Here is an 11,055-nt window from a genome sequence, read left to right as displayed (position 1 = left end):
TTTACTTGCAACTGCCAACTGCTGCCTTGAAATAGTTTCATTTTCATTGGGTTCTGCTACTGGCAATACTTCCACCAATGAGATCTCATTTCATATCCTGCCCTGCTTCCTGCATCATATGATAAATTTAGTTGAAAAACATTGGTCACTCCGTTAAGGAAGCAGACCTTGAAAAGAAATCAGTCAACTCAAAATCAAAAATAATGTAGACTTATGAATTAGGAAATGGCCAAATTATCTAGGCATGCCAATAATTTACCTCTTTGGACATCAACCTAAGTCCAGTCGCGACAGCTCTATTTTGTGGGAAATTAAGCTTAATCTGAGGCAAATGTGAAATTATGTACATCACATGGTAACACAGATGAAACTATGCTATTTAGGTACGACTGTTAGATAGAAGGAGATAACAACACATACCTGCCAAAACAAACAATTAGGATTACCCATTAAATTCTTCAAAATATAAAATAAATAATAGATTGCGAACAAGTGACATTATGCAGTCAACCCTAGGTCAACAGAATCTTTGCACTGAACCCCCTTTGTTAGAGTGCAATTTATGCACTAGTTTTGCATTATTTACTTCCCTTAATATCAATGTTTTGCACTTAATAATAGTGATTTACTTGTGTTTTACTTTTGTAGGTGCAATTCTATTGATTGATGATAAAATTGAGCTATAAGATGATGTTTAAGGATGATTGTTCTCTTGGAGAAATTATGAGCGTCAGAAGAACTTTGTTGATAAGGCGTGGGCGCGTGCTGTCAACTGCGGACCTGCAGTTTTTAGTTTAACGTGTTTTGTATTTTTGGTTATTTTTGTAATTACGAATTTAATATTTCAGATATTAGGATTTTATTTTAAATAGAATTCTAAAAGAGAAGAGAGAGAAAGTATTTAAGGGAGGAATCTATTGTGAAAAAGGGGGATTTTTGGATTGGAGAAAAAGAAAGAAACCCTAGATCTAATTTTTCTCTTCTCTCTATGAAGAGCTAAACCTATTTTTCTGGTTGAAGGTTAATGAAGCTTTGATTCATCACTACTGTGAGATCTTTCTTGTGCTTTAATTGTTTTATTACTTTTTGGGTATTTGTTTATTCTCTGAATTATTTTCATGATTATGTTTGTTAATTAGGTAATTGGCCACTATTTAATTATCAACTTAATCTATTGTCAATTAAAGGATTCATCGTATGAAGAATTTAATGTTTGTGACAAATAACATAGCAGAGAGTTGTGTTGTGAGAATAAACAATCTAATTTAAATGAATCATCATATGTGTTGATTAGGATTTGGGTCTCTCTGGTTTTTCAGGCTGTCAATTGATTAAATTCTATGATCGTATCTAGGGTTGTCTATTGATTAGGGAAATAACCAATGGTCGTACCTTGGTTATCGACTAGTTAAGGAGAGATTGGCTATTAGAGGGTCTCAGTAGCTATAACCGGTCTATTCATGAGTAATAATAATCTATATTTGAATCAATGATCAGTAGTCGAATCAAGCTGAGTTAATTCCTTCAACCAGAGCTTTCTCTAATTTGAATTACAACTTTAATTTGCATTCTTGTTATTTTAATTTGATTTTTATTATTGTCAACAATTCCCCCATTTTATGTTTTACGTTTCAAAAGGATTTAATTAATTACCGATCTCTGTGGACACGACCCTGCTCAATCACTATACACAATTTATTTAGAGTAGGAATTTATTTTTGTTGGCTTCGACACCCATCACCCTTCCTCTGTCTGACGGTTTATGGATGCTTAAATGTCATCTACAAATAGAGACACAGAAATATATAATGTATCTTTGGATGCATAAATCAATTTCTTATAGCAATAACGATAATGGGATCTTTCTCCATTAATCATTTTGAAGTTCTAGAAAATCCAACATCTAGGGGTAGTTAATTTAAAGGTTAAAACATTGTAATCAAAATATAGAATAGCATTTAGGTCAAAGCACTAGAGCTAATAGAAAATTTATTGATTTTAACTTCTGGAGAATTTGCAGAACAATGTAACAGAGTACCCACATTAGGGGCCAAATTATGCAGTGGCATGATTAGCACAACAGCTTCACTAAGCTCATTGCAAGAATTTATATAATAAAAGAAAAAGTTGGATGTACTTCCAAGGGACACCTGCGCCGATTAAATATTATTTTATCTAGATCGTTAGCATTGTAATTAGAAACAATAATGAAGGAAGTCTCAAATCAATGAGTTTTTCATTTGAATAGCTGAAACAACTTTACTAAAGTTTAATCTTAAGAGTTTCAAAATAGTGAAAAAGATGATATAGTTGATAACAAAAACCTGAGTTATCCATAGCGACAGTTTCAGGTTCAAGCTGATGAAAAGAACCACAGCTTCTTACATCAATAGTTTCTTGAAAATAACATGGGCAGCCATCAAAACCTCAAATTTCCCAGCGGCAGCTTAGTGCAATCATACTTACAGCTGTCACTTGATAGCACCTAAATGCACCCCAGAAGAAAAAGAAGCCAACAGTGTCCAACCATGAAACTTATTCAAACTTTTGGATGAATTTGCTGCATGGAAATGGTTTCATAATCTGAACAAAGGCAAGATTTCCGCAAGAAGTAGCATACTTTTGTTTGAGTTCTACTTCAGTTTGATCTTGTAACAGATGGAAATAAAATATTAGAAACTTTTGCATATTCCTGGCATAAAAATTGATTGAAATATTTTATGCTTTTGAATTAGAGAACAAACAATGATAGAGCAGGAGAAGAAATCACCTGAGGCAGACGATGATTGTAATTGCAAATCCCAATACACTCAAGCTCCCAAAATTTACTCACTCAAAAAACTATCTCATCATCCTTTGCCAGTCCACACCAGTTCCCAGCGAACAAACTAAATTCTGACATTTGCTTAAATAGGCAGCTAAGTATCCTCAGCCTGATTACATGGATAACTAAAACAACTTTACTAAAGTTTAATCTTAAGAGTTTCTAAACAGTGGAAAAGATGGCAGTTGATTAAAAAAAAAAAAAAACCTGAGTTATCCATAGCGGCAGGTCCAGGTTCAGGCTGATGAAAAGAACCGCAGCTTCTGACAATAGCATGGGCAGTCATCAAAACCTCAAATTTCCCAGCAGCAGCTTAATGCAATCATACTTAAAATAGTCACTTGATAGCAAATAACAAAAATGCAGGAGAAGAAATTACCTGAGGCCGAGGATGATCGTAATTGCAGTGCAACGGCTTGGGAATTTTTTCAAGGGGCTCCATTCACTGCCAACTGCCAACAGCTGCCTCGAAATGGTTTCTTTTTCTTTGGATTCTGTTACTGGCAATCCTTCCTCTAATAAGCTTCTCTTTTCATATCCTGCCCTGCTTCCTGCATCACATCATACATTTAGTTACAAGAAATTGGTCACCCAGTTAAAGTAAGCAAACCTAGAAAACTAATCACTCAACTCAAAATCAAAATTAATGTAAACTTATGAATCATGTAATGGTCAAAATAGTGAGGCATGCCAATAATTTACCTCTTTTGACATCAACCTAAGTTCAGTCACACTTGTGCAGAAAATTGTCAATAATGGCAATACGTTCAATCTGTGGCAAATTAAGCTTTGTTTTTTGGTTGTCGGGACCTCGAAAGGTTATTATTCAACTCCAAAGCCAAACTAAATGTAGGTCACTTGTCCTGCAAAAGAATTACTCATATTGCATTAATAATCTTTTACAGTAACGTTACCCATCTCACAAATTAAAAATCGTATATTCATAGGATATGAAAATCAGAATATTAGAAAGTAAGTATTGCAGATTTCTGATATAGAGTTTGATTCAAAATGCTATTTTCGCTTCTTAATTAGATTAAAAACTGTTGTGCGCGGAATGCGGAATCAAGCGCACCAAATAATTACTGAAAAATAAAGGACACAAGATTTTACGTGGTTCGGTAATTAAACCTACATCCACGGAGGTAAGAAAGAATAATTGTTTATTTAACAATTAATAGAATACAATATTTGAGTAACGAATCTCACTTCCCAGAAACCCAAATATACCAAGTACTCTCACACTCTGCAGGAAAAATAAATTCCACAGACACACTTCTCTCACTTCTCTCAAAAGCTTAGAAACTTATAAGTTTAACAATTTTGGGATTATTTAGAATGAAGAAATGGCTTCAATTTATAGGCTTCAAGCATGCACTATTCCACCTAATCCCTCTGCAATTTATCAATCTCCATCTCTGTCAATTTGACAAATTTTGCTAACTTTTGCATTTTTCTTCATTTGGTGCAGGATTGTCAAATGCCAAATACAGTTTGCAATTTGGTGCCGACTTTGAAAAACAAAAGCAATGCATGTGGCTCACTTTTCTTTTCCAACCAAACTTTTTAACTTTTCAACAAAAACAACAACAAAGCAAATCAGAGTGAGAGAAGAAATTACTTGTCAAAGCCCAATATGGAGGTTGGGAATGTGTGATATTTTAGGCCAGTCTTCTCCTTTCCCCTTGCGGTAACGTTTGTTCAGAAGCCAACACATAAAAATGCTCAATTCCTTCAACGTTGTCGTTTGATGAATGTGGTCGGGCAGTGCCTTTAATTTGGTGCAATCAACAATTGTCAAGGAAGAAAGACGTGGCATGATGTTGATGACGGTGTTTCCTGTTCTTGTAATCTCATAATCCCACTCCTCCAATTCCAGCATCGAATAAATTGTGAGTGATTTCAATTTGGGGAAGGCAATAGTAACTGATGAAGATGACGATGAGTCATGATGATCACTTTCTATCCCCAAAAATTCATCACCCACTCTCTTCACACTCTCCATGCGCCATATGTAGAGATTTTCAAGGGACGGCAATTTTCCCAAAGGAGGCAGCTGCTCGCAATTTTCGCACCTATGGAGATGTAAACTCTTTAAGTTGGTTAATGACGCCATCCAGCTGGGGAAAACAGTGTTGCCTCGGTAGTACCGTATCTCTAATTCCTTTAAATCCAGGGGTGGTCGCAAGGCTTCAAGAAGAAGTTGATCGTCCTCGTTCTTCCTCCTTTCTCCTCCTCTTTCCGTCTTATCAAACTCAAGGGTCAAACTGAAGAGGTATTTCTTTTTGTCAAGTTCTAATCGCTTAGCCTCGCCCACATCTGATACATCACCCAGTCTACATATACCACATACTTGAAGGTGTTCCAAGTTTTAAAGAGATTCAAGCCTACATGCTTTCCTACCATCAACACCTCCTCCTGCACTCACGTGGAACTCACCCAAGGTCCTAAGACCCGTTAATCTCCCAATCCCTACCGGCATGTACCTTAAAGAACTAGTACCTCTATTTCGTAAATGCTTCATGTTTATTAACTTCCCAATCCCTTCAGGTACTTCTTCTAGCTTATAACAATAACTAATATCTAACTTTTCTAGATTATACAACTCGCATAATGTCTCCGGTAGTTTCTTTATTCCCTGATAAGACAAATTAAGGTATCTTAAATGTACCAGCTTTTCTATGTTTCTCGGAATCTCCAGAGTCGAAGACCAGCTTGCGTTATACGATTTGCAAAAATCTAATGCCCTTAAACTTGTCAATTCCCTAAATAATTCTTCTAGGATCTCACCATTTAATAATGAATGATCAGATCTACTATCGTTAATTAAGAGGCTACGAATTCTTTTAACTCTACAAGTGGAAACAGGTAATGAAGCCTCTATACTAAAGATTAACATTAAATGACGGACCTTCTCATCAAGAGAGTTTGTGGCGTTTGGTTCTTCACTACCATTAATTGCCATCGAAAAACATTCATTTTGACTTACAAATCGGGCAAAATCATGTACCATATCATGCATCTTACACTCTATAATCCGATTATCATAACTTTTCTTAAACTCTTGAAAAAATGAGCGAGAAGCTAAGATGCCAAAATACTCTTCACCTACTGTCTCCATCTCTTCATCTTCTTCTGCACTAAGATAACCTTGAGCCATCCATAACGTGATTAGTTTGTCTTTTTCTATATTGTAGTCTTTTGGAAAGACAGCACAATATGAAAAACATCTTTTTACTCTAGATGGCAAATCATTATAACTCAACAATAAAGAGGACAAAACATCTTTCTCAATCTCTTCTACTTTCCATAAATCACTATTTAAAATTCTTTTCCACTCTTCTTCAGTTTGTTTAGAACGCATGAGACTCCCTATTGTCTTTGCTGCAAGAGGTAAACCTTTGCACTTGCCTGCAATTCTTTGCCCAATTTGTTCTAATTTTTCACGTTCCTCGATGGACCGATCAAAAAATGCTATCTTGTTAAACAACAACCAACATTCCTCTTCAGCTAACTCCTTAACGGAGATAATATCTATGGATCCCATCATGGATGCGACTGACCCTTTACGTGTGGTAACTAAAATTTTACTTCCATGGAGACCATTCTTTAGACAATGGTAGAATGGTTCCCATTTCAAGTAATTTCCATCCCACACGTCATCTAAGACAAGAAGAAAGCTCTTCCCTGCAATGGATTCATAAATATGTTGAAGAAGAGAATGGAATTCAGCTAAATGAGATTCACGACCATCCAAAACTTCAACGATCGCTTTGGCAACCCTAAACTCCTCAAAAGTTTCTGATACACACACCCACAGAATTTTGTCGAACTTTCTCTTCACCTCGTCATGATTACAAGCTAGTTGTGCAAGAGTTGTTTTCCCTATGCCTCCCATACCAACGATTGAGATGATATGAAGGCCTTTTTGTTGCTCGCTACTCTCACACAACAGCTTGCTTAAGAGTTCATTCCTCTCACCAACTCTGCCACAAATCTCTTCCTCATCAATCAAGGAGGTACTCTGTACACGCCTTGGTCTTTCACTACTTTTATTGCCACTCTTAACAAGATCAAACATGTCTTTTTGAGCGGCAATATCATGTAGCTCTTCATTGATTTCTTTGATCTTGTCGGCAATGTCATGACGGAGAAAGACCTGTTTGAAACCAAATTCTTCTTGTTTGAATCCAAAACAAGAGCCGGGAAAGCAGAGACATACCTTCTTTTTCTTATGAGGAACAACAAGAGCATTTTCATCAACGCCACCCTCAATTTGCAATTTGCGTCTTGTTGTTATCCACTCATCCAACACATCTTCAATGTCGTAGGATGCATACTTGAGCCTACCCAGCCAAAGACTAACAGCTTTTTCCTTCACTTGCTTTTCCTCTGCATCATCGAGCACAACTTGAATGGCTTGAAGATGGCTGGTAAGGCTTTTCACTTCTTTTTCAACACCAACCACAAGTTTCACCTGTACCACCCCAGACCGAATGAAAAATTATGAAACTTTATGGGGAGTCTTGTACATATTGCTAGTGAATCCTATCCAAATTTCATGATTTTACGAACCATCCACATTAAGTTATAAGCATCCTAATTCCACTAAAAGGTCAATTAAAACAGAATTCTGAAACATATTTCCTTTCAAACTTTTGTCAAATTGTACGTCACTTAACGGGTACTAAAAATCATGAAAATCAATCTGAGCATGGCATAAAATGTGACTATCAAATCCTAAAAAGTTGGAGCCCAAAATCCAAGAATCATAAAAGATACAATTCGGCAAAGAGACTATATCAGAAACCAAATTAAAATTTAACTTGAAAAGAAATTATATGAAATCACTTACCAAACTGAAAGAATGTAAGAAAACTATGAAATTTTTCATAGTGTCTAAGTAATAGCTATGGGATTCAGTGATGAGTTGAGGTTTTACTAAAACATTAAATTAATGACTATTTGATAAACTTGAATGTTCTGCAAAACCTTAGCTCAACGTTGAATATTTATACATAGTTAAAATTGTGGGTTTGGATCATTTCTTAGATATGGAAGTTATAGTAAGTTACCAAAATATGAGTAGTTATTGAGAATATAAATGAAATAAAATAAAAATAAGTGGTTACTACATCACCTTTTAATTAAATTCAATTCAAATTTCAAAATATAAAATTATCAGATAAATAAAAAAAAGCAAAAATATATAATGTTTTTGATAAAAACAAAACCAATTAAAATCATTGGAAGTATTTGTAATATGAGGGGTGTAACTTCGATCACCTGTTGTTTTATCTCTTCAGCAGCGAAGGAAATCAGCTGCTCCAAGAGCGGGGAAACGATTGCATCAGCCATGGTATTGGTGAATAATTTTGGATGACAAACGAGGAGAGAAATTGATTCGTGTGTAGCTGACTAGTTGCTGGAGAAAGTGATGAATGCAGATATTTTTGAAAAAGTCGTGGCTCTGTTTTAGTGACTCCGGATTTAATTAATTATTGTGTATTGACTTGCGTCAACTTTTTTTTTTCCACCCTCCCGATTAACTAACTTCATTAGGTAAATGTCTAAAGGTTTTACTTTCAATTGAAATTTCTCCAAAAAAAAATCTTGCAATGGTTGGAAATAATGTTACCAAGCAATAATTCATTTAAAATCAAGTCATAATGAGAGAAGGATGGAGGTTTGGTAATTATGCATTTATGATTTATTACCTTTGGTTCATCATTGTCTTTAATATCTATGAGTAGCATCGACATGCGCATGAATTGATTGCCAACTGCTGCCTGGAAATGGTTATTCTCAATGAAAGGATGAATTCGCACAAATATGAAGATGCAAGAAACATTTCTTTGGGTTCTGCTTCTTCTTGATACCAATGGAGATATGTACCGGAAAAAAACATTTGGTGAATTAGATAAATAAATTAATTACTATTTAAAGGCTGGTACATTATTAATGGTGTTTAATTATATCAGGATGGTATGGATTATAAAAAATAATAATTGATGAATGGGAAACTCCTCAAGAGAGTACGGAGGTTGGAATTTGGAAACAATTAACATGCATGTTGGCGGAATGAAGGTTTTATTAAATTCATTTCCTTTTTTTTTTGGGTCCACGTTACAAAATAAAAGAAAAATAAAATTATTTAATACTTTATTCTTAAGTCAGCAAAAGAATTTCATCTAAGAATATTAATGTTAAGAATGTATTTAATATTTAATATTTTAACTGAATATAATTTAGAATATTAATATTAAAAAATATTAATTTTTTTTAAATCCATACAATATAGTGGTCCTCGAAAACCTGGACTATCATATCATGAGTTAATAATTTTAAAAATATTAATCTTTTGTAAAGCAACGCAATATAGTGGTCTATCATATGATGTGCCAAAACGCCATTGGACCAGAACTTACAAAACACGATAATTCCATAGATTAAGCTGTTGGAGGGTCGCATTATGCTTTCTTCTTATTCAGACACAGAAGAGTCGTGATAATATGGCATGTAAAAATGTCCTACAAAATGAAAAAATAAAACATATGTGAATATACACGCAAATCTGACAAAAATATAATCAATAAAGTCTAAAGAATGACAAGTGCTTCGTGCACAGCCTTTACAATTTCTTCGTAGACACAAACATGACTCTGGAAAACTTAAAAAATCAAAAAATAAAACATTCAACGAATCATCAACATCAATAAAATGCAAGCATCACAAGCTCACATGTAGTACAATGCCTAGAGTGGTAAAGGTTAAACAAAATAGATAAATATCCCTCTCTATTAATTCTAGATTAGCTTAATTTAGTTAACATGCACATAGATAAAGCAGCAAAATAAAATGCCAAAAAAAAAAATTAGGGCTACAAAATCCCAAAGTTATAAACTAACGTCCTACAGATTCTGAAAAGTCTACAGAAGAAATAGACCAAAGAATGGTAATAAACAAATATGCAATTTATATTTTAAAATATTTTTATTATTTTCAAGTTCTAAGAAATACACTGCTTTTTCCAACAAACCAAAATGAACTGGCACGAAATTATCATGTTGCTGGTCGACAGTGTACATGAAACTAGTGGAACGAGTAGTGATATTACCATGTAATATATCGGATGAAAAGAATAACTACTACTAGTATCATGTTGTCGTTTGTTTCTCTGTAATAAACAGTATGTTACTTGTCGCTATGGATAACTCAGGTTTTTGTCATCAACTATATCATCTTTTTCACTGTTTTGAAACTCTTGATAGTAAACTTCAGTAACCTTCGGATCCTAACTCATTGGATCGGAACCTTTAACCCCGTTAGCATAACACCGTAACTGGACGAACCAAAAATCCAAAGTTTTCAAGTGCTTTTCCAGGCCATCTCCAATGTGACACCAAAACTAACACCAAACCACCTTTTACACTATTTTTGGTGTAAAATGCTTCTCCAATGTAACACCAAAACCAACAACAAAATGGTGTTGTGAATAGTATTGCACCAAATATGGTGTAACACTATTCATTTGGTGCTAGGAAAAAAAGCTCTTAAATATCTTTATTACTTTTTCTTATTTACATATATGTCCTATTTTATATAATATTTTAAGTTATTATTATTATTATTTTTGTTATTATTTTTATTTCATTTTTTAATTTTTGAATATTATACTAATATTTTAAATAAAAAATATTCAACACAAAAATTAATAATAATAATAAAATGCTAGTAACATTAATTACTATATTACATATTACAAAATTAAATTAACACAAATTAAAAAAGCTACTACTACTAGTATAAATTAGAACAATTATTTAATAATCTGGAAGATCATTATTAGATCCTCCAATATCATCAAAATATTAGATATAAAATTATTATTATTGTTATTGTATTTTTCTATATTAATGTAATGTTTAATTTTCATAATGTACTAATTTAGTTAATTAAATGCAAATTTAATAATTTTCTATATTTTTTTGTTAATCGATAAAATTACTTATTACTTAATTATCTATGTTAATAGTAGTATTTATTGTGTTAATTGAATTAATTCTTGAGAATTAAAAGAATAAAAAGAAAAATATTTTTTTTGGTGTAAATGGGTTGGAGATGAAATAGTAATTTAGTGTGAAAAATGTATATTTTTAATGTTGGTATTACACCAAAATGGTGTTAAGCATCGGAGATGACCTCATTGAAGCGCCGTTTATCCCCAAAAA

The 11,055-nt window shown here is 33.5% G+C and overlaps 1 protein-coding gene and 1 long non-coding RNA gene across 3 annotated transcripts; both read right to left on the bottom strand.

Annotated features, from left to right (window-relative positions):
• Position 1: 1 nt before the first annotated feature.
• Positions 2-3,047, bottom strand: LOC112098290. Of its 2 annotated transcripts, none has more exons than XR_002905400.1 (3): positions 3,032-3,047; positions 260-420; positions 2-109 (listed from the first exon to the last, which is right to left on the bottom strand). It is a non-coding gene; the product is annotated as an uncharacterized LOC112098290 (long non-coding RNA). The 2 variants fall into 2 exon arrangements; XR_002905399.1 differs by lacking the exon at positions 3,032-3,047 and adding an exon at positions 2,138-2,152.
• Positions 3,048-4,448: 1,401 nt separating this feature from the next.
• LOC112097790 (putative disease resistance protein RGA1) lies at positions 4,449-8,182 on the bottom strand. Its single transcript, XM_024183369.1, has 4 exons — positions 8,111-8,182; positions 5,736-7,301; positions 5,228-5,462; positions 4,449-5,143 (listed from the first exon to the last, which is right to left on the bottom strand). The coding sequence occupies exons 1-4, from the start codon at positions 8,180-8,182 to the stop codon at positions 4,449-4,451; spliced, it is 2,568 nt and encodes an 855-aa protein (XP_024039137.1).
• Between the last annotated feature and the right edge of the window lie 2,873 nt (positions 8,183-11,055).

Source organism: Citrus clementina, unplaced genomic scaffold, assembly GCF_000493195.1.
Source record: "Citrus clementina cultivar Clemenules unplaced genomic scaffold, Citrus_clementina_v1.0 scaffold_5, whole genome shotgun sequence".
Taxonomy (NCBI): domain Eukaryota; kingdom Viridiplantae; phylum Streptophyta; class Magnoliopsida; order Sapindales; family Rutaceae; genus Citrus; species Citrus x clementina.
The sequence above is the reverse complement of the archived record's forward strand: the minus strand, read 5'-3'. Positions and strand labels throughout refer to the sequence as shown.